We start from the raw sequence: 24558 nt of genomic DNA, 5'->3' as shown, positions 1-24558 counted from the left end.
GAAATGCCAGTTTGTAGTGAAATGGTTTCAATGGAAGATGAATGATGTTATTCCTTTCTCTACTGATGTCTTGTTGATTGACTTAGGGTAATTGTGATATGGTTTTGGGTATCTAGTGGTTGAGTACATTAGGTACTGTGTTCCGGGATTTTAAGAATTTAATCATGGAATTCGACCATGATAATATTCAGTTTGTTTTGAAAGGGATTACTCCTAATTAAGAAGTTAGCTGTGACTAATGCCATTTCTAACAAGGCATTAGAGCATGATGCTCAACTGTGTTTCATTCAGGTAAGGCAAGTGTGTGAAGAGAATGGATCTGAGTTATGTCAACTTGAAACTAGGCAACAACAATCCCAACCACCTGAGTTAATTGCTTTGCAACAGAAGTATGCTATTGTTTTTGCAGATCTAGAAGAATTACCACCTCTCAAGGGTGTTTTTGATCATAGGATTCCACTGATTGAAGGTGCAACTGCAGTGAACATTCGACCTTATAGATACCCCTTGAAGTAGAGAGATGTCATAGAACAACTCATTTAAGAAATACTGGATAGAGGTATCATCCAAAACAACTATAGTCTATTTGCTTTTCCTGTTGTTTTAGTAGGAAAGAAAGATGGCACTTGGAGACTATGTGTTAATTATAGGGAATTGAATAATAGGATTGTGAAAAATAAGTTTCCTATTCCTATTGTTGATGAATTAATTAATGAGTTGTCTGGAGTTGTAGTGTTTAGTAAACTAGATCTTAGAGCTGGATATCATCAGATGAGAGTCCATCCTAATGATGTGTTTAAAACTGCATTCAAAACACATACAGGGCATTTGAGTTCCTGGTTATGCCATTGGCTTAACCAATGTCCCTGCATCCTTTCAAGGGTGGATGAATACTGTCTTTAAACCCTTGTTAAGGAGGTGTTGGTGTTCTTTGATGACATTTTAGTCTATAGCTCATCTTTAGAGGCTCATTGGACACACCTTTGCTGAAGTATTTGAGTTGATGCAAAAGAATGGATTATTTGCTAAAGCTAGTAAATTTTCTTTTGCTATAAATAAGGTTGAGTATCTTGGTCATTTCATATCTACTAAAGGGGTTGAAACAGATCCTAATAAGATTGCTTTGGTGAGTTCTTGGCCTACTCCATCTTCTGTCAAGGAATTAAGAAGTTTTTTAGGGTTGCCTGGTTATTACAGGAAGTTTGTGAGACATTTTGCATTAATATTTAAACCCTTAACAAACTTGTTATAGAATGGAGCATGGGGCTGGAGTGATGCAGCACAACAAGCTTTTGAGTAATTGAAGCATGCTCTTACTACTGCACTTGTTCTTGCCATTCCTAACTTCACACAAGATGCATCAAAATTAGGAATAGGCGCAGTTCTTATGCAGCAAGATCATCCTATAACTTTCTTAAGTAAATCTTTGGGTCCCAAGTGGCAAGCTCTATCAGTTTATGAAAAGAAGATGCTTGCTATTGTGTGTGCAGTTCAGAAATGGGAACAATATTTGATAGGTGATCATTTTATAATCAAGACATATGAAAAAAGCTTGAAGTGGCTACTACAGCAGAAGATTTCGACACCATTCCAACAATTTTGGTTATCCAAATTGATGGGATGTGACTATGAGATACAATACAAGGTTGGTAAAGAGAATGTGGTTGTTGATGCACTTTCTAGGGTCCAAGGCTCTTCTATTTTGTGCATGGCCATATCTATTTTATCCTCAGATTTACATACTTTAATTCAGCAAAGTTATACTTTAGATAAATGTTTAGTTCTCATTTTGCAACAATTACATGATTCCCTTACTGTTCAGAACTTTACACTGCAGAATGAGTTACTCAGAAGGAAATGAAAATTTGTCATTGGGCCTGATATCAATCTCAAAACTAAATTGATTGCTTGGCTTCATTCTTCACCTAAAGGGGGTCATTCAAGTAGAGAAATCACACTTACAAGAGTCAGAGGGTTGTTCTATTGGAAAGGGTTGACTAAAGATGTTAGTCACTTTGTTAGAAGTTGTGTTACTTGTCAAGCTTCTAAGTATGACACCTCTGCAAAGCCTGGCAAGCTTCAACCTCTACCTATTCCCACTGAAGTTTGCTAGATGTCTCACTAGATTTTATCACTGGATCACCAAAGTCCATGGGAAGGGATGTTATTTTGACGGTTGTTGATAGATTTAGCAAGTACAACCATTTTCTTGCTCTAAACCATCCATTCACAGCCTTACAAGTAGCTCAAGCCTACCTAGACTATGCGTTTAAACTTCATGGTTGGCCTAGATCTTTAGTTAGTGATAGGGATCCAATCTTTCTTAGTCAAATTTGGAAGGGTTTATTTTCTCTTCACGGCACAGAATTTTTGTTGTCTTCAGCCTATCACCCTGAGACTGATGGACAAATTGAGGTTGTTAATATGTGTTTAGAGACCTATTTAAGATGCATGTGCAGTGAACAACCTAAGGACCGGTGCAAATGGCTTCCTTTGGCAAAATCGTGGTATAATACACACTTCCATTCTTCTCTTTAGCCTACACGATATGAAGTGGTTTATAACCAACCCCCTCCACTTCATTTACCATATTTACCTGGTGAAGCTATTAATGCAGAGGTTGACATGAGTTTACAGAGAAGATAATCTCGATTATAGATCAAATCACATCTGATCAAGGCTCAAGACAGAATGAAGAAGCAAGCAGATCAACATAGGTCTGAGAGGCAATTTTCAGTGAATGATTGGGTGTGATTAAAGCTTTAGGGCTACTAAAAATAATCTGTCCAAACTAGGAACAATAAGTTTTATAGACCATTTCAAGTCTTAGCTACTATAGGTAAGGTGGCTTATAAGTTGCAGTCACCTGTGGCTCTCACATTCATAATGTGTTTCATGTTTCTCAACTCAAAAACTTTTTCTCTGAAAACAAGTTGGCTGGATTTTACTTTTTGAGGGAACCTTGGAACTTTTTGAGTTGTTGTCCGTTCTTTAGGGCTACTAAAAATAATCTGTCCGTTCTCATTTAACTACTGTTCCAGGCAGGCAAATAACGCAACTAATTTCATAGCTAACCATGATCATCCATGCTCCCCTTACCCTAATATTCGATGTTTTCAATTTAATCTTCTTAGACTATCAATGTAAATATGAATTAGAATGGTCCTTTACAGGGGGGATAATCAAGAGAGAGCAGGGACAACCAGCCTATGCCTAACAAAACTTAAACTACGGTAACTAAAGATAGACATCAAAGGTAAGCAGGGAAAATCTGAGGGAATTTACATAATTTTAAGCTCAACACAGCACTATATCTACAACTTCATTTGGCCAGATATTTCAGCTCCAGCCAATCCTTCACTTGGAATCGCCATCTTTCCAGCTTCCTTCACCACCACCGCAGTTGCTGAAGCCTCATGTGTTTCCTTCACGCATGGAATACTTTTTCTCTGAAAACAAGTTGGCTTATTACCTTTATTTGGAACTAAATTTTCTACGACCTGTTTGCAAGTGTCATCTTTACTACCTTCATTCTCAGCTACATCCCCGTTCATCGTACATTGAGAATCGCCAACATTCTTTGTCAGTTTACTAATACCAACATCTGCACCAGGAGACGTTGCCTGGCACTTACCAAATGGTGCTCCCGCAGAAGATGCATCATCTTCTGAGATTTCAATTATTGATTTGACATCTGAGCCTTGAACGTTTACTGCTGTTTGAGTTCTGTTTTCCATCTGTTGAACACTAGTTCGCTCAATTGCTACAGCAGATGTGGCTCTCACCTTTGGAAGCTGAGAGGCTGGCAAAACATAGGGTCCTACTGCAGAACCCTTAGCTTGTTGACCTCCTGCAGCATGAGACGCAGTTCCAGCAGCCACTGAAGTAGGTTTGGTATTTAGCCCAGTGCATATAAGGTGAACATTGGGAGGCAAAGCACTAGAACTTCCTGCAGCAGAAGTCTTGACTAAAGGAGCTCCTCCTCTCATATGCGAAGCATCCTTTGACTTAGCAGCCTTAAACACCTTATGTAGAGATGCAACATCTGAAGGACTAGCAATTCGGCCCCCTGCAGCTACTGCAGCAGCTTGAATAGAATCTGCACTGACATTGATTTGTGGTGGAGCCTTTCGTTGAGAACAAATCTTCGACGAAGAGCCCATTGGTGCATTTTTCACAGATGGTGCCGCAGTGGAGACTGGGCAGGATTGCGGTTGGGATGGTGGCATAGTAGCTTTAATGATTGGCAAGTTCCTTTTTGATGCACTTGTTTTAACTGCATTATTCGGATCAGCTTGTCCATTACCTACTACTACAAAATGATAAAAACAAAAGGCAAAACGTGAAAAGCAGAGGCATAAATCATTACATTTACCATAATAACTTAATAAGTAATGATGAGTACTGACAAAATGAAAGCTCCAGAACAACACACTTTTTTTAGTGAGGAGAGAGAGTATGGTTCTATTATATTTTAAGGGAGATAAAGAGCATGGAAGAGAGAGTTTAGGCCAAGGATGATTAAATTATCAAATGACGAATAAAGTAAAGTGAGTAGAACTTCACAGAACGGAGGGAGTATGAAGGAAAAAGCAAAAAGGTAGTTCTTCAATTGATTGGATATCTCAAGCCTCAAAATTGTTGCAACCCACTTCATTTGGATCATTGAAAGCCCTTAATCAATAAGACCCTTGGGGAGAGAACGACCAACAACCGAATTGAGAATGCAAATCCAGAAATAAAACGGAAGGGGACACTGACTTCATTTTGCCATGTCCGACAACAAAAGCAAATGATAAACCTTTTAAAAAGTTTTAGGAAATTCTATATGGTACCCTTGTATTATTGACTTCTCCATATAGTATCATCAGAAGTTTGTGCATTTCACGTGGTACACCTCAGTTAATGATATTTCTATGTGAGATCATTTTAGATAATTATACTACCTCCTACCACCTGCCAATTACCATCCTAGAGTTTTACCCACCACTGTAGTCACCTACTACACTCATTGGACACCTTTTTGTAATCCATTGACTCTTTATTACTACTTCCACCAAAATTTACGATAATGATCAATGGAAAAAATGTATGCTAAAAGCAGCATTGTAGGTCTACTTGGTATCGATAGTGACGGTGGGGACTACGTGCGGGTAGCTGACTGGTGGTTCAGGTGGTGGGAGTTACTATAATTATTTGAGATGATACTACATAAAAATGTCAATAAGGAGTATTGTGTAAAATTCAAAAGCTCCCAATGTTACCACATGGAAAATACAATAGTATAATGGTAAGTGGTAACATATAGAATTTCCCAAAAGTTTTTGAAGGGGAAAAGAAGACTTGAGACATAGAAATTGCAGGGGGAACAAGAATAAATACCAAGGAAATTTCACTCATGCACTTCTACAGCTTAACGTCCCCCTATCTCCCAAGTCCCAACCCAAAAGATAAAAAAAGACCTTCAACCAAAGAAACTGAGCATCAAGTGTGGCCAAAAGAAAACCTTACAAAGTACAGCTACATAAGGACCAGTATATTTACAATCATCCATGCACATTTCAGGCTTATTCCCCCTTCCTTTGGGTGCATGGAAGGTGGCTGCCTACTTATCAGCTAGAAGTAGAAGCTGATCAATAGAGATGTTCCAGAGAATAGATGTTAGCAGCAGAGGAAAATGGTCGATATCATGATAGTCTCAATACAAGAATTTTGGATGTCAAAGAAATTACTATATCATGATAGTCTCAATACAAGAATTCTAGATGTGAAAGATACTACTATGTAACTTAAGGCAAAGAACAGTAATCATCCAGATTTCAACCACAACAGCTGAATAAAGTTAAATAAAGAAAAAAGAAATGGCGGTTAAATAAAGTTAAAAAAAGGAGCTTCAGATATGTCATCAGGATGATTATCGGAAATCTTACATAAACATGATGCGGAGACTTATGAACACTTCAGATATGTCATCAGGATGATGTCCGAAATCTTACATGAACATGATTCCAAAACTTATGAACACAGGAAAAATATAGAGAAATATTTATGCAAGTCCGCTGAAATACTGGAGAAAAGTAGAAAACAAAATTCTCAAGCATCAAGCAGGAGGTTCCATAGACTACAATAATATTTACAAGGCATAAGAAAGAGATCACACAGGGGTACAACCTGTTGGTGGGCCATCCTTGAGAGCCATGCCAAGTGCATAACGAGTTGCCAGCTGTGCCTCAGAGAGTTGTGAGCCAGCTGTGTTGGCTGCGCCAATATTGGAGCTCCCCTGTTTTTTCCTAATAGTATTTGCCCTCTGTATATGCAAAGACAAGTCAGCAATACAACACTTGAACCAGATATCTGCCTTTTTTCCAATGTAAAGAGGTGGTAAAAATAAAATTAAAGAGCTTGTCAAAATGTATTTAGCCTTATCTAAACATATTTAGCAAACTTTGAGATCTAAATCAGACTTCTGTGACAACGCAAACTTCCGTTGCCGGGATTTGAACCCGGAAAACCTGGGACAATCCCAGACATCTTAACCGGATTAGATGACAACGGATCTGTTATGAATTGCCATAGCTGATTTTGGACTTAGATGATAATTAAAGACAAAAAGAAGGATTTATATTTATAAAATGGAAATTACAAAGATAGTTGCCAAGTATTCGAGTGACTTGGTCACACTCCCAGAGCTAACCACTAAAATGACTCTAAAAAATTTCATCATATCATTTCCTATCACTCATCTCTTCTATTTATAGAACTAACTTACTTACTCCCCAAGCCAACCTAATTATATGTACTTCCTATATTACCCCTTGCCTATACCCAATTCTTAATAGAATCACAAAGAAGTTCTTTGCTACATATAGGTGAAGCCAACAAGATCGATAACATAGCCTGAAGCCCTGAACTATAGATATAAGCCATTTTTCTTCAACTTACACATAATATCTGAGTATCAATCAGTTTTAATCTGAAAAAATCAAGCAAAACTGGTTTGATAAGTAAAAAACAATTTCAATCAGTTAAAGTAGGTTTTGCTCAGAAAAAAACATTAACATGATAGATGATACATTAGTATATCAGCAAAATTCAGTAAAAGTGAATTGAAAAGTATTTATTCTAGTAAAATTGATTTCAGTTTTACTAAAATCATGTTAAGTGAATAGGAAAATAGTCTAAGATATATGCTCAAGTGATGTAGAAAAATTAACAGCAGCCAACTATATTATTTGCTAAGCTCCAACAAAGAGCTCCATTTCTACTTTCCTTTTCATCACCTTCTAGCTTTGAGTCATCACAATTACCTCTCCTTCCTCCCCCCCCCCCCCCCTTCCGTAATTCCAACCCCTATGTACTTAATTAGATATCCATTTTACTCTTGCTCTTGTGTCAGTAAAGTAGCAATAAGAAAGTATAACAATATTAGGTTGCCCCATCTATCCCTATATGATTGTCACGTTCTAAAAATCCCAAAACCTATACGCAACATATTTGTTTATTTATCCCAGCGTCTGCCCATGTGCGTGCAAACTTCACTATAGTGACTACGGAATTAAAAGGACTTCTTTCTTCAAATAAGGGTTAAACATGCTAAAAGTGTAAATAACTTTTATTTTTTAAGAGAAGCATAAAGAACTTTTTTTTGTCATTATAGAAAAAGCATTACTACTACCAACAAAAGAGTTGGTGAAAATTTATAGACAATCAGGTCAAAAGAATAATTACCTGAGCGCGCTGTGTAGTATTTCTCTCTCCCTTCAGTTCTGCTTTCCTGACAGTAGCAATCGGTTCTTGATCTTCTCCCTCCAAACATGATTTTCTTTTCTTCTGATTGTTGCTTGTTGATCCATTTGTATCCAATCGATCAAAGGTCCCTGCAACTTGTGACCGTTTCTGAGCTTGCGGATTTCCTGAAGAAACCTTCGGCACCTCAATACTTGAGCTGTTGGGCATGCGTGACTTGTTGGCTGGTCCAGCGACAAGAGCCTGAAATGAATACGCAAATTAATAATCGGCATATGAAGAAGAGCAATATGAAATGACCTTGTGCATGGAACTAGAAAAGGCAGCATAACATATAAGGCTATGCACAAATACTAAAGGAAAACCAGATAATGAATGAATCTCACAGTATTAATCCATGAATAAATTTATAAAAGACATGAAGAATAGCACGATCTAACACTCAAATTATCATTCTGACATTAGCAAAGGATTTTTTTGGTGATTAGCAACTGGTTCTCAAGAAGCATGCTTCCATACCCTTTCCAACCTGCTAAGAGCTGATATTTGAAAGGGTACTTTAGGCATTGGCATCATAAGTCAGTTACTGGTGGCTACAGAAAGAAGCTCAAAAGTAGTCAGAAGAGAGAGAGTGCACAGGAATTACAATTCTATAAATAGGGGAGAGTAGTGAGAGTCGAGAGAGAGGATCATACGGAAAAGATGTTGCAGGGTTTTCCTTAACTTTCTATAGAATGAATCAGGCCACTCGAAAGCCTTGATGTTCTATCTTTGGTTATTCAGAATCCACTTTCATCTTGTATTCATTGTCACTAATCGGTCCGAGCTATGTCAGTTTATAGCAAACCCCCCCCCCCTCCCCCGGGGGAAAAAAAAAGTAGCATCAGGAAAAGTGAAAGGCATCGCTACATAGTGGATATGTAAAGTGTTATATAGTGAAGAATAATAATGGTATTTTTATTCAGTTCCTTAATATAATCCCTGGATTTAATATTTTAATGTAGCTTATTAATTAGGGAAGTAATATTATCTTTACCGATGAAACTTATATTAACTGGTTAACATCGTAAACTAATTTTACGGATCAAAACCAACATTTTCTGATTAAAATATTTTTTGCCAACTAAAACTGACTTCATTAATCAAAACTTTTTTTATTAATAAAAGTTGAAGAGAACAGAGCCTTAATAAGTTAAGATGCACCAGTCATCCACATATGTTTATGATATCAATCCTCGAATTTCTTCTTCATACAAGCTTAAATAGAATGATTGAGCAGTACAAAAACTAATAGTGCAGAAAAATGAATTCCTCATGTCATTAATATGTTCTTTTTGCTAAATGTAATTACATCCTATTGGGAAAACCAAGCATTATTTGAAGCACTAATTGAACATCTAAGTTACTGATGGAATCTCTACATAGTTTGGAGCATGAGAACAATGAGAAACAACAAGATAGCAAAAAAGATACTGAAAATGAGTCAGCATATAATCTACTCATACACCCCCCCCCCCCTATCCTAAATTACATACTTCCTGTGTTTCTTTTACATGTTACACTATTCACAAATTTCATTTTGATCATGGTTTGTGATTTCATTTTTTTTTAAATATGTACATTTTAAAATTTTTATACATACAATGTATCCTCAAAGTTTTGCATTGGCATGCGTGAAAAGTAAAAGTGTAACATGTTAAAAAAAATGGAGGAAGTATAAGAATATTAAACTACCCAGAAATGCTTGAGACAATCTGATTGGTCTATCATAGAGCTATAGATGAACAGCAAAAGACTCGATATCACAGAGACTTTGTTCTCAGCGCATGACCAATTTTGAGCTAGAAAGTTACATAACTCCAGAAAGTTCTTAATAGTCGCTCCCCTCCATGCCTTATGTCAAAGATAGCTCTACTTTACTACATTGAAACCATTTGTTAATTCTATTCCCTTTCTTCTCACCGCTTCATGACCAATGACCAATACGAGTTAAAAGCTAAAAAAACAGCTCTACTTCATTACATCCGTACCGAACTTCCATTTTCTGCAGCATTACATCAAAAATATTTTCTGCAGCATTACGTCAAAAATCAAGATCATCTTGCGTCCTTCGATTAATCCACAGGATTCATATGTACATCTGGTGACTACGTATTTAGACCTTATATTACATCCCGACTTATCATACAGGCCATTACACATGAACCTCAGAGAAGGTAGCTCTTAGATTTTGTGGCATTATATTTCCACCAATACTAGCTATATTCTAGCTTCTGCTTTGGGCATTAGACACAGATCTACATCAACTATCAACTGATATAGTGAAATCAGTACCACTAAATAACTATACCAAATAAAAAAAGGGTAAGAAACCATGCTTATACATATTTCTAAGGCACCCAATCAATTTGCGAATTGGGGAACGTCCCATGCTAACGCCTAAAATTACATACCCAAACATGTGTTGTACTTCATAAGATTTCTTCACCCAAACATGTAAATTTTGTTTGTCAATACCACCTCCTAAAATGGTATCAGAGGTAATAATAATTGATAATTAAAAATAGATATTTAGGGGTGTACAAGCAATTATCATAGACATTGACATGAGACTTCCTTACTAAGTTACATTAGTGTCATTACTTTACCACCATTTATTATCATTACCAAACCGGCAGTTTTATCTCAACAGCTAGTAAGCCCGATCATACACTCTAAAGCTACAAACCTGTTTCCCTAAAAAATTGCTACTGTGTTAAATCAAAAATCCTCTTCAAAACTTCAATGTTAACCGTCAAAATCATCTTATGAAAGCAGCTACGGTCTCCAAAAGTCCAGCTACTATTCGTTTACATGGTAAATAGTAGGCTATTCTGTCTGGAACGGGTTAGGTCCAAAACTTGCAAGGACAAAGATGCAATTGTATCCCAGAGAAGAGAAGTGAAGAAAGCTTAAAAAACACTAATTCATAGAATCCAGTTTATATGGTACATTACATGCGTACGCAGAAGGAAAGTACTGGTTTCTAGACACATGGCCGCCTATTGGCCGGTCATGCCCGTCCTATAAAAAAAGTTAATGAGAAAAGAAAGACATCTGCTTTTTATCTGCTTGACTTAGCCAGAAAGCAGACATAATTTCAGATCTCTATTAAGACAGTCAGATATAGAGCTCAAATAGCTCGACACTCAGCCAAATGCCTTTATAAAGGGTACATTAACAAAGTCCATAACTCCATTTTGATTAAAAAAAAAAACTAATTATTTCAAAGAGAAAAAAATAATAAGAAGAAAATATGCCTAACCTGTACACAATTACAAGCCTCCATAGCATCTGCAGGGCTGACAGAGGGACAAGCTTCCACTTCATATTCCAAGTCACTATCATCATCCTGCATGCAATTCACATCCACATTCAGCTATAAGAATGTCCATTTCCAATGAAGAATTAAGATACATACAAAACCTATGGTCATATGCAAAATCGCAGAGAATGTCATGCAAGGTTAATTAATTTTCCACTGGCGGACTATTTAAATATTACAAGCTTCCTGAACTTTGAGTTTTTCTTTTTTTTATACCTTACTTCTTTTTCAATTTAACACCTTGTTGCAGTTCTAATGGCTGAAACAAGGACTTTTCAAGCAGTCACCAACCTCTATGTAGCATGGTACTTCTTCTAGGTCACATACTCGTATCCACACCTGTACCCGATAAGTATCATGTATGAGTACGCATACCCTTACCTAAAATTTCAAAATCTCGCCGTTTTCTGTCCCCGTACCCATATCCGTCTATGTGCAACCTAGACCAACCGTGACTTGTACACAGGAAAATTACTCTTGGGATACATATCTGATAAAGAAGCACCCTAAGATCAGATGATTGAATTCGCAACTGAATGACGAAACACAATCATACTCAAAGCTAAAAGGATCCATGTTTAACATATGTAAACCAAAGTATATTTATTTCCTCAACTTTGCGTTCTCCTATTTATAATATCTCTAATAGTTCAAACTATTCCACACAAGGATAGTAATAAGCAAGGATACAAATCAATCAAAGAAGTCCGAGTACCGACCAAAGGTTGATCTTCCGGACCAATGTTCTCAATCAACGGTTGTCGATACGCCAAGTGACGCCACAACATTTGAAATTCCCTTGCACTCTTTATCCCTGTCTCCGTCTTCTTCACTAATGCTTGCCAGTCAATCTTGGCACCTACGAATTGTGCCATTTCTTTAAGTACTGCTAATACTGTCGTCGCTGAATATCTGAATTTTCACCATCATCAACAAATTTCAATTCAGAAATCAATAAAACCTTACCAACAATTTAAAAAAACAAAATCAAAATCAAAATTCGAGGTAGAGATGTATACCTCTGTAAGAGAGTGCAAACGTCTTCTTCGGTGATTGTAGCTTTCTTCCGCATCTTCTGTTCTGTGTCAACCATGGCTTCGAAATTATTGATTGTTAAAACGCCCTAAATCATTGATGTTTCAGTGCAGAAATTGAAATTTTAGAACAGAAATTGAGTCGATACTGAAACCCTAGAATTAGGATTCGTCGAGAAATTCATATTCTAGCAATGTCGGAGTTTTTGTCGAGGAATTGTGAATGGCTAAAATAGTTGCTTTGAAGAGAAAGAATCTGATTGGTAGCGACGCAGCTTTGGAAGCTTTGATGAGCGTGGTGACAAAGTGAATCAGTGACGCGAATCCACAAAAGCGACGAGTGAGAAAGAGGGGTAATCAATCCATATACTTCCTCCGTTTTTTATTAGATGTTACACTTTTCAAATCACGGACTCCTAGGTAATTTTTGGAGAGGAGAAAGATAGAGAGAATAAAAAACAAAAGGGTCCCACGTGAACATGTGATAGGATAGAGATAGAGAGAACTTACTCCCTCCGTTTCCTAAAGATTTTCCCACTTACTGTTCCTACAGATACCAAGGAAAATCAAGTTGTGTGGGGCATGGTGTGAGTAAAGTAGGAGAGATAAAGGGTTAAGATAAAAAAACAAAGAAAAAGGGGTTAAAGTAGGAGAGAGAAAGGGAGTAAAATTGAATTAATAATGTAATGGTGGACCATATGATAGTGACATGAGAGGGTAAATAGGGAAATTTGTTTTGCCAAATAAGGAATAAAGCAAAAGAGGGAAGATCTTTTGGAAACACCCTTAAACGGAAAGAGGGAAGATCTTTAGGAAACGGAGGGAATATTACCCAAAATAAAAGTGTAACATCTAATTTAAAACTCCTGAAATAGAAAGTGTAACATCTAAAAAAATGGAGGAAGTATATATACATATACATATATATATATATATATATACATATATATATACATATATATACATATATATATACATATATATACATATATATACATATATATATACATATATATATACATATATATACATTATATACACATATATATATATATATATATATATATATATATATATATATATATATCTATTATATAAGCCAAGGGAGGAGGTGTGGTGTCCTCTTTTGAAGTGACTAAAATACCCTTAATGATCTAATTAATGGAATGAAAAAAATTACAAAAGCAAATCATTTAAAAATTCTCATTCCAACTTGCCATTTAAAACAAGTTTAAAATGGTATATGCATCAAATACTTCAATCAATAATTAAATGGACAAAAATTTATACCTTATAAAAAAAGATGGCATACATAAGGTGCACATGAAAAGTTTGAACATTCACTACCTTTAATACTCTTTAATTCAGTTAAACCAACTCATTATTTTTGTTCATTCTGTTCAATATTCATTCACAAAAAATTAATGTTAAAAATCACTCACAATTTTTTTATTTTTTTACATTAGCGAATTAATATATCTAAATTCATCTAACTGTTGAATTTTTCACATTTAAGTTTAATCATAAATAAAGTACGAATGAAGTATCTAATAGAATAACAAATTTTGAAATTAACGCACGCATCGCGTGCATATGAAGGCTAGTATATATATAAGGGAAGGGGGAGCAATAGTGTCCTCTTTTGAAACGCTTATTTTGCCCCCCTTCCCTTTCTAAATTACAAAAGGAATGTCAAAATCAAAATCGACACTCAAAGAAAATTACCGAAAATAAATTTACAACACTCACTCACAAATCACTTAAAAGAAGAAACTTTACAATTCACCCATACAATTGAGAAAATCACGTTATAAAAATCACTCAAATAATCAGGAAACTTTATTAAAACTTAAAATTAACATACAAACTAAAACTAGCTAATAACCTAGAACGTCAATACATACAAAAACATTTACAAAAATTTACTTACAAATCACTATTCTCAAGAACCATTTTACAATTAATGGTGGGTCATGATAAGAAATAGAGGTGTATTTGTAGTGAAATCAGAATTTAGAAGTTAGACAAGGAAAAAAATTATTTACTTTTTTATAGTGTTTCCTATATATAATGAAACTTTTACATATATTTGGACCTATTTCTTTCTATTACATAATAACGATTAATTATCAAGGTAAAAAGGTTTATGTAAAGTATCGTTCAAGAATTAAAGTACATATCTCTATTATCTCTAGTATATAAGCCAAGGGAGGAGGTGTGGTGTCCTCTTTTGAAGTGACCAGAATACCCTTAATGATCTAATTAATGGAATGAAAAAAATTACAAAAGCAAATCATTTAAAAATTCTCATTCCAACTTGCCATTTAAAACAAGTTTAAAATGGTATATGCATCAAATACTTCAATCAAAAATTAAATGGACAGAATATTTATACCTTATAAAACAGATAGCATACATAACGTGCACATGAAAAGTCTGAACATTCACTACCTTTGATACTCTTTAATTCAGTTAAACCAACTCATTATTTTGTTCTTTCTGTTCAATATTCATTCACAAAAAATTAATGTTAACAATCACTCACAACCTTTTTATTTTTTTACATTAGCGAATTAATATATCTAAATTCATCTAACTGTTGAAATTTTCACATTTAAGTTTAATCATAGATAAAATACGAATGGAGTATCTAATAGAATAACAAATTTTGAAATTAACGCACGCATCGCGTGCATATGAAAGTTAGTATAAGGGAAGGGAGGAGCTATGGTGTCCCCGAATGAAGAAACTATGTTACCTCCTTCCCATTCTAAATTACAAATTCACTTACAAATCAAAGGGGGCTTCAAACAAAAATATCAAAAATATAATTATAACAATCACTCACAAGTCAACTAAAATCATAAAATTGCATAATTTACGTTATGCAAATCACTAAAATGAGAAAACTTTACAAAAACTTAAAAATTCACTTACAAACTACAACCTATGAAAAAATTGACTTGAAATCAAAATGTCTACTTTCTTTACACTTTATGAAGTACTGTACTTAATTCAAAATCAACTAAAAAAATTATAATATTAAAAATGATAAATAAGTTCAATAAAATTTCTATTTTGTTCTTAGAATTTAACTTTGAAAAGTAAAAAAAAAAAAACAATTATACTTCGTATATCTAATGTTCAAATTTTGACTCTTATGCCAAATAAAATCGAGTTTCCGTTTTGAAAAAAAATTCAAGCACGCATCGCGTGCAAAAAATTCTAGTATATATATAAGTGAGTTCATATGAGAATCGTGAGAAAAGAGAATGAATTTTATCCGATATAGCTCTTATGAATAATTGATGTAACTCTAATGAAGAAGTGATGTAACTCCAAAAAAAAAAAATTCAAAAAAAAAAAATTTTTTTTGTTCAAATTTTTTTAAGGTGGTATAACTTTAATGAACAAGTGTTGTAACTCTAATCCAATCACATTCTGATAAGAGGTTTTTAGTGTGTCGTTTGGGCACTAAGAATCGCTTTCCAAACAATATTTATAGTCCTAACAAGCAATTACTAAGAGAATAGTAAGGGCAAGTCAAGGGTCGATCCACAGGAAAACAGGGATTGGTTAAAGTCTATCAAGTCTAGACTACCTAATTGAAAGGTTTTTGGGGGTTTGAAAGAGTTTTGGTATCAATTAAGACTAACTAATAACAAGAACAAGCAAATAACACGAGTTTAAATATCAGATAAAAGATACTAGAGTTAAGGTTACTAGTATGAATAAGAACGGATAATGATTGGTAATGCGATTGTGGAGCAACGAAGACGATTATGCAAGGTTTAGTTCTCCTCTAAAATACTCGAGTCCTCTCTCGAATGGTCCTCAAGAGTAATCACTTAACCAATCAACTAAATCCTCTCTCGAATGGTCTTTAGTTAATTGATTAAGAGATTCAATAAGTTTGGAAAACCCCTAATGAAGGATCCCCTTAATTTCCATCCAATATCTTGGCATTGAAATTAAGTTGATTCTTGGGGATGATAAAAGAGTTCAAAATTTGATTTAGAACATTTGAAATCAAAATACCAAAGCATAAATGTGATCAATAAGGACGGAAAGAAGGCTCCTCAAACGGCCCTTCTCGAGGGTCGAAAGAAGGAGGATAGTGGGGATGGTTAGGGAAGGGAGGCTCATGTCCGGAGTGGACATTGGCGAGGTGAGTGCGCCAAGCCACCCTCGACACATGGTCGAGGTCGGTGCGGATACCGGCAAGAGTAGCAGTAACCGCACGGTGATTGGCCTCCTGAGAGGCCTGCATCTGGGCTATAGCCGCCATGACGGAGCCCATATCGAAGGATTGAGAGGAGGAAGCTTCGGCCACCTCACTCTCAGGAATGCGGTGGTCGGGCCTCGGACCTCTCGAAACTCGTGGAATGCGCTCCGCAGGGGTGGACTCAGGGATAGCCCGTGGGATGTCATGGGAAGAGGGAACTCGCCAACGGTTTTCACAGTTAGCGGGGAGGTCCCAGATGAAGTCAGGTCCTATGTAACAATAAGGTCGACCCCCCACAAGCCAAATGCAGTTTTCCTTCTGGTAATTGCGCAGAAATTTCATCTGCTGCAGACTGGCACCATCCAATTTGTTGGACTGACCAACAGTAGGCACGCTAGCTTCCAAGCGAGCCAGGTCATCGTGCAAATCGAGGTAGGACGCTAGCCGGGTGACCATGCCACCACAAAGGATCTCCCCAGTCACCGTAGTGCCCCCGAATTTCCTGCAGTCGGTTAAGGAAGAGCGCATCAAAGTTAATTCGGGTTCTATGGTGGGCCCCGTCAGTGGCCAACCAAAGAACCAGCAGCTCGTCCTTTCTCAACTGCCCGACTTCCTGTTTAGGAAAGATGGTGTAAACCAACATCCTATGGAAGTAACGGAGAGCAAGATGGATGATATCCGACGCTTTGGACGAGTTCGTCCGAAACGGAGTCGTACCGTTGGTGATCTTTGCCCACCATTCTTGCTCATTGTATCCCTGCCAGATGGTGCCCAAAGGGGCATCACAGGAAGCTCGAGAATCCATCCCAAATGCCTCACAGAATTCGTCAAAAGACAGTGCTCTAGCTTGATTAAACATACGAAACTGAATAGTTAGAACACCTGTCACCTTACTTATGTTCAACGTACTCAAGAATTCGAGAGTGAGTTGATCATGAGTAGGTTCATGGATGTTAAGGAAGTCCGATAACCCGACATTACCTGCCATCTCCTTAATCATCAATTCGATGTTAAGGTAGTTACAGGTAGTGTAGTCATAGAACTTCGTTGGACGAAGTGTGCGCTCAGAAAGTTGTGTAAAAATTTGTTTATGAGCGGCATTGGGGAATTTCAGAGCATAGAGGGAAGGGGGATGTGAGCTAGACGAGGGACCTTGTGAAGAGGACCCGGTCTTTGCTCGCTTAAACCTAGACGAGCCTTCACCACTATTTCTTCCCATGGTGGTAAACGGACTCTCGACACAAAGAAACACACAAAAAGAAAAATCAAACCACACAAAGAAACACACAAAAAGAAAGAAAATCAAAAACTAATCCTAAAATCTATCAGCTAGCCAATCCACAAGTAGTAGCAACCAAGTTGCTAACAAGCAAGAGTATCACCACTCACAAAGAAACTTTCAAGACAAATTCACCAAACCAACCACAATTTGTGCACAAGAATCAACAACTAGAAATTCATGCAATGTGGTTCACAAAAATTCAGAAAATCATGAAAAAAACCACAAACAACATGAAATACACTTGTTCACCACCACATCAAACACAAATAGGACCAAAGTTCATGAATAATCAAAAATTTATGGAAAACAAGCATGCAATCTAAAAGAAAACACACTAGAAGTCCAAATTACTAGATTAATGATGAAAAATCAAGGATTAGAAGAGAGTTACCAACATGGAGATGAAAATCCCCAAATTTGAAACCCTAGAAATTCAAAACCTTGCAAAACCCCAATTTTTGTGCTCTCGAATGGTGTAGAGAGGAAGATGATGAAGATTCCGGTGAGATTTGCCGTCGAAAGTCGCCGGAAGAGAGTAGTGGTGGCCGGATCTAGAGAGGAGGAAGAGAGAGAAAGTGAGTGAGCGTGAGAAGCTTTTCGAAAATATGAGGAAGAATGAGTGAGGGGGCCGAAAAAATTTACAAGACTTGCGATTTTTTTTTTGCCCAGCCGGGTTGGTGCGGGCGCACCTCCTCTTGGTGCGGGCGCACCAATCGAAATTTATTTTTTTCAAAATCCGTTTGGTGCGGGCGCACCAGGAAGAGGTGCGGGCGCACCAAACTTTATGTTTTTTTCTCAAAAACTGCGGATGTGTTGGTGCGGGCGCACCTAGTGATGGTGCGGGCGCACCTAGTGATGGTGCGGGCGCATAGAATCGTCTGTTTTTTTGCTGAAAAAGTATTCAAAATCTGGTGCGGGGGCACCAACTTTTTTTTCGAAACTATTATACAAGCGCGGGCGCACCTTTTTGAGGTGCGGGAGCACCTAACCTTTTGTTTTTTTTTTTTGGAAAAACGTATTAGAGCAAGGTGCGGGCGCACCAGTCAAAAAATTCGAATTTTTTTTGACTGGTCCGGGCACACTTCTATAAGGTGCGGGAGCACCTAACCCGTCTGTTTTTTACATATTTCCTTTCCAAATCACTCATTTCACTCAACTTTTCATAAAAACTTAGATGTCCAATGTAGCTCTCATGGCTAACTGATAAATCAAAATCTAACTAACAAACAAAGAAAAAATAAATAAATAAAAGAAAGGAAGAGAAACGGGTTGCCTCCCGTGTAGCGCTTGTTTTAAGTCATTAGCTAGACTAAAAAGGATACATCCATCATAAGAGTCGCTCCGGTGAGCGAAGAATCAAGCAACCAATGGAACCAATGGCATGAGAATCATGGTAGATCTTTAATCTTTGACCGTTCACCCAAAATGGACCGTTCTCACCCATAACTTCATAAGCTCCATATGGAGTAGTCTTCAACACGGAAAACGGACCCGACCACTTGGACTTTAACTTTCCGGGGAAGAGCTTTAGTCTTGAGTTGAACATAAGACCTTGTCCCCAACCCGGAATTCTCGTTGTTGAATCCGGTGATCATGCCATTTCTTCGTTTGCTCCTTGTATAATCTAGAACTCTCATAAGCGTCAAAGCGAAGTTCTTCCAGCTCTACTAGCCTTTCTTTTCGAGCTTCTCCCGCCAAGTGAAGATCCATGTTGAGCTCCTTAACTGCCCACCAAGCCTTGTGCTCTAGTTCAACCGGCAAATGACATGCTTTGCCATACACAAGGCGATAGGGAGTGGTGCTTATAGGCGTCTTGAAAGCCGTGCGAAGAGCCCAAAGAGCGTCATCAAGCTTCAAAGACCAATCCTTTCGTGTCCTATTCACCACTCTCTCAAGGACATTCTTAACTCTCGTTCGGACTCAACTTGGCCTTGGGTTTGGGGTGATAAGGAAGACCTACTTTGTGATTCACCCCGTATTTCTTCAATAGAGCTTCTAATTGCTTTTTGGCGAAGTGTGAACCCCATCACTGATCAACACATGGGAGCCCCCAAATCGAGGAAGATGATCTTCTTCAAGAGCTTGGTCACTACCTTATGGTCATTGGTAAGAGAGGCAATGGCTTCAACCCATTTTGTCACGTAGTCGACCGCAACAAGAATGTACACATTGCCATAGGAAGGAACGAACGGACCCATAAAGTCGACTCCCCAAACATCAAACGGCTCAACCTCAAGCCAAAACAAATTTCCGAGCATCCTTTTGTAATGTCGGCCAAAACATACCACACTGGAGCACCTTAGCAACAGTTTTGCTCGCTTCATCATGCCCTCCACATGCCAAAGTATGGCAATGAGTCAAAACAGAGGTCATCTCATGATTAGGCACACACACCCTAAACACTCCATCAGCACACTTCTTAAAAAGGAGCGGGTCATCCCAGTAGAACCTCGAAACCTCTTTGAAAAACCGCTTCCTCTGTTGGGAACTAAAACCATGAGGCTCAATCCCACAAGCAAAATAGTTCGCATAATCAGCGAACCATGGAACCTCATTGTTCAGAATGACGAATAATGATTCTTCTCTCAAATCTTCCTCGATAGGAATCTCCTCCAGATTATCAAGAGGGAGGCGGGAAAGATGGTCAGCTACCACATTTTCCGTACCCTTCTTCTCTTTCATCTCAAAATCTAACTCTTGAAGAAGCAACACCCACCTAATGAGTCGAGGCTTGGCATCCTTCTTACTCATCAGATACCGGAGCGCAGAATGATCCGTATACACCACCGCCTTATTACATGTCAAGTAGGAACGGAACTTGTCAAATGCAAAGACTACGGCCAACATCTCCTTCTCCGTAGTTGCATAGTTCCGTTGAGCATCATCCAGAGTCCTACTTGCATAGGCTATCACATGAAGCCTCCCTTCCTTGCGTTGCCCAGAACAACTCCCACTGAAAAGTCACTAGCATCGCACATTAGTTCAAAAGGCAAGCTCCAATCCGGAGCTTGCACAATGGGGCGCAGAAGTAAGGGCTTTTTTAAGAGTTTCAAAAGCCTTAGTACAAGACTCATCAAACTCAAAATCAACATCTTTTTTGGAAGTAGATTCGTCAATGGTTTGGCTATTTGAGAGAAATCCTTGATGAAACGCCGGTAAAAACCAGCATGTCCAAGGAAAGCACGAACTCCCGTCACCGAGTTCGTGGCGGAAGCTTCTCAATAACCGAAACCTTTGCCGGATCTACCTCAATACCCTTTTTCGACACTTTATGCCCAAGACAATGCCTTCCTCGACCATAAAGTGACACTTCTCCCAATTCAGACGAGGTTCTCTCTTGACACCTTTTTAACACACATTCAAGATTAACCAGACATGTGTCAAAAGACGAACCACACACACTAAAGTCGTCCATGAACACTTCAATGGAATCTTCTAGCATGTCAGAGAAGATTGCTGTCATACACCTTTGAAAAGTGGATGGGGCATTACACAAACCAAAGGGCATCCTTCGATATGCAAATGTCCCATACGGACAAGTAAAGGTGGTTTTCTCTTGGTCATCCGGATGAATGGGGATTTGAAAGAATCCGGAATAACCATCGAGAAAACAGAAGTGTGAATGACGAGCAAGCCTCTCCAACATTTGGTCAATGAAGGGAAGGGGGAAATGATCTTTGCGGGTGGATTTGTTCAGTTTTCTGTAATCAATACAGACTCTCCACCACTGATAGTCCTAGTTGAGATTGTTTCTCCTTTCTCATTCTCAACTATAGTCATGCCTCCTTTTTTTGGAACCACGTGAATCGGGCTCACCCACTTGCTATCTGAGATAGCATAGATGATTCCCGCGTCACGCAGTTTCAAGATCTCCTTTTTCACAACCTCTTTGAGGTTGGGATTGAGCCTTCTCTGATGCTCGATGGAGGAGGCATTACTATCGATGAGATGGATACGATGCATAGCAAGAGAAGGGCTTATCCCCTTAAGGTCATCAATCGAATACCCAATGACATCTTTATATTTTTGCAAAATTCCAATCAGTTTTGATATAGAAATGTCATCAAGACTCGAATTGACAATAACAGGATAAGTGCATGCATCATCAAGAAAAACATATCTAAGAGAGGAGGGAAGGGGTTTGAACTCTACCTTGGGAGGAGGCTTAGAACACTCCTCTTTATCCGTGGATGATGTAGCTAGAACCTCAAACGCCTCATCTTGTGTTTCCTCTTCCATGTCCAAGCTAAGGGTGTCCGTAAGAGTAGCATACAACTCGTCCCCAGTATTAACCACACTCATGGCGTCCTCTACCTCATCTTCCACTAGGCTTACCCGGCAAATTCTCTCCATCATAGGTCTCTTCAATGTCTTAGAGAACTCAAACACCACCCGCTCATTAGCTACCTCAACCGTGATTGTGTCGTTTTTGCAGTTTATCACGGCACCCAATGTCTTTAGAGCTTCTCTTCCCAGAATAAGAGGAGTCTCAGGATCTTCCTCCATATCCATCACCACAAAGTCGCATGGTACAAACACATGCCCAACTTGAATGGTATATCCTCCAACTCACCACAGGGACTCTCACAGTGCGGTCCGCCAATTGAATCGTTTTGCGCGTAGGATGAAGAGGAAATTTTAGGTGCTTTGCAATAGAAAGGGGCATCAAATTGACACTCGCTCCTAGATCGGCCAGTGCACCCTTAGGCTCTAAATCACCTATCTTCACCGGCAAGGTGAAACTCCCGGATCTCTTTGCTTCTTGGGCATAGTTCGTTGCACAAGAGCACTCACTTGGTAAGGTAGGGAGATAAGGTCATCTTCAAGTTTTCGCTTTTGGAGAGATCTCTTTCAAGAACTTAGCATAAGCTGGCATTTGAGACATAGCCTCAAGGAATGGAATGTTGATTTGCAGGCTCTTCATCACATTGAGAAATTTAGTGAACTTGTCACTCAGCTTTCTCTCTACCAACCTATGAGGATAGGGAACCGGAGGCACATAGGTCTTGGTTGGTGGAGGTGATGGCAATGGTTTTTGTCACCAACTTGAACTATGGACTCATCTTTTCCTCAATCCTTCCTTTCTCAGTTTCCTCAGCTCATCCTCCTTCTCAACAACCTCGTTCTTCATCCTTCTCTAACTCCCCATTAGGCATCTAGGACCCGCATACTTGTTCCCGACCTCAAATGAATGGCTTTGGCTTGATGGAGGTTGGGGTTAGGGATGGGTTGGCCAGGAAGTTGATTTGTGGGGTTGAGGGATTTTCTCAGCTACTTGGGCAATTTGGGTTTCAAGCATTTTGTTGTGGGCTTTAGCTTTGAAACCTTTGCTCATGGTTTTGGAGAATTTGGTTCATGGATTGAGTTGTTGGAGAATTTGGAGAGAGGTTGGATCGGAAGATGGTGTAGTTCGGATTTTGTTTGGGGAATGGAAGATTGGAGGGAGATTTTGGGTTGTTGGTCCTTTGATGTGGAGCTTGGTAAGTGTTGGACCCTTGTGAGGAGGAACCACCTTGGTTGTGAGCTTGGTTGTATCCTTGTTGAGGTTGATTCCATCCTTGTTGAGGTTGGTTGAATCTTTGGGTGTAGTTTTGTTGAGGTTGTCTCCAACCTCCTTGTTGATTGTTCCTATACCCTTGGTTTCCTTGATACCCATCTCCTCTTGAATTTATTGCTGCCACATGCTCCGAATGGGTACCTCCACAATAAGAAGTATCATGGTTAGTACCACCACAAATATCACAAGAAAAAGAGTTTACCTGTGAAGGAGTAGATGAGGCAAGATTGATCTTAGAGAGCTTCTTGTCGCGTTGGTCCATCTTGGCTTGAATTTGATCCATGGGGTCTATTTCAAACTTCCCGCTCTTCTTAGGTTGAACACCTCTTCGTCTTCCACCCCATGAGTAGTTCTTGATCACTTCCTCAATTGTGGACTCAAGTTGTTCTTGCGGGATCTTAGAAAGTTTCCCTCCCGCTCCAGCATCAAGGTTGGCCCGTGATATCGAATCAAGACCATCATAGAAAAATCGCATGAGTAGATTTTGTTGAACTCATGGTGTGGGCATGAACGGATCATCTCCTTGAACCGCTCCCAAGCTTCGCAAGTGTCTCATCGTTCTCTTGCTCAAATGAGGAGATCTTCCTCTTATGTCCGCAGGTTCCACTCCGGGAAGTATTTCTTCAAGAAGGCCATTGTGACTTCTTCCCATGTAGTGAGGGAATTAGCAGGCAAGCTCTTGAGCCATGACTTTGCCTTTCCGGTAAGAGAGGACCGGAACAAATGCATCTTGATGTAGTCAGGAGAGACATCATTAGTTGTTATCATGGCACATATCTCAAGAAACCTGTCGAGGTGGTCAAGAGGATCTTCATCCGACCCCCCACAAAACTGCTCTGCTTTCACCATCCGAGTATACTGAGGGTGAATGCTGAAATTTGTAGTGGTGGGGAGTCGAATTCCACCTTGAAGAACATAGGAACCCGATTTCCGAAATCCCTAAACAGTTGTGGATTTGCTTCACCCATTTCTGATTCAACTTCACTTGATGTACTTGAGATTGGTGAAGATGGCTCGGACCTCAAAGTCAAATTTTCCAAATTCTTCCGAAGCTTTCGCAATGTACGGACGATTTTAGGATCTAGAGGCAATGTGGATGAACCGTGAGTTCTTCTTCTCATGTAACACAACAAAGCTAAGTAGAGGATTAGCAAATAACAACTACAGTCAAAAGGAAAATAAAAGAAAAATCAACTAAGCAAACTAAACTAAAATAAACTTCAAACAATAGCACAAAATCCCCGGCAACGGCGTCATTTTGATAAGAGGTTTTTAGTGTGTCGTTAGGGCACTAAGAACCGCTTTCCAAACAATATTTATAGTCCTAACAAGTAATTACTAAGAGAATAG

The 24558-nt window shown here is 38.4% G+C and overlaps 1 protein-coding gene and 1 non-coding gene across 2 annotated transcripts; one reads left to right on the top strand and one right to left on the bottom strand.

The window, feature by feature from the left end:
* Positions 1–3044: 3044 nt before the first annotated feature.
* LOC104889002 (uncharacterized) lies at positions 3045–12481 on the bottom strand. The gene is made up of 6 exons (XM_010674125.3): positions 12130–12481; positions 11830–12022; positions 11051–11137; positions 7729–7989; positions 6172–6307; positions 3045–4312 (listed from the first exon to the last, which is right to left on the bottom strand). The coding sequence occupies exons 1-6, from the start codon at positions 12201–12203 to the stop codon at positions 3315–3317; spliced, it is 1749 nt and encodes a 582-aa protein (XP_010672427.2). The 5' UTR covers positions 12204–12481; the 3' UTR covers positions 3045–3314.
* An 11217-nt stretch (positions 12482–23698) lies between these two features.
* Positions 23699–23804, top strand: LOC125496221 (small nucleolar RNA R71). Its single transcript, XR_007272918.2, has one exon. It is a non-coding gene; the product is annotated as a small nucleolar RNA R71 (small nucleolar RNA).
* Positions 23805–24558: the final 754 nt, after the last annotated feature.

The sequence above is a fragment of the Beta vulgaris genome, chromosome 3 (genome assembly GCF_026745355.1).
Source record: "Beta vulgaris subsp. vulgaris cultivar EL10 chromosome 3, EL10.2, whole genome shotgun sequence".
Taxonomy (NCBI): Eukaryota; Viridiplantae; Streptophyta; class Magnoliopsida; order Caryophyllales; family Amaranthaceae; genus Beta; species Beta vulgaris.
Note: the sequence above shows the minus strand (reverse complement) of the source record. Positions and strands in the feature narration are given on the sequence as shown.

What these genes read in the sequence shown, in the direction of transcription:
- LOC104889002 (XM_010674125.3), bottom strand. Translation starts at nt 12,203, where the DNA reads ATGGTTGACACAGAACAGAAGATGCGGAAGAAAGCTACAATCACCGAA. An exon ending in ATACTACACAGCGCGCTCAG is followed by an intron (nt 6,308 to 7,728) that starts GTAATTATTCTT and finishes TTGCATATACAG; the next exon opens with AGGGCAAATACTATTAGGAA. An exon ending in CAAGGATGGCCCACCAACAG is followed by an intron (nt 4,313 to 6,171) that starts GTTGTACCCCTG and finishes ATCATTTTGTAG; the next exon opens with TAGTAGGTAATGGACAAGCT.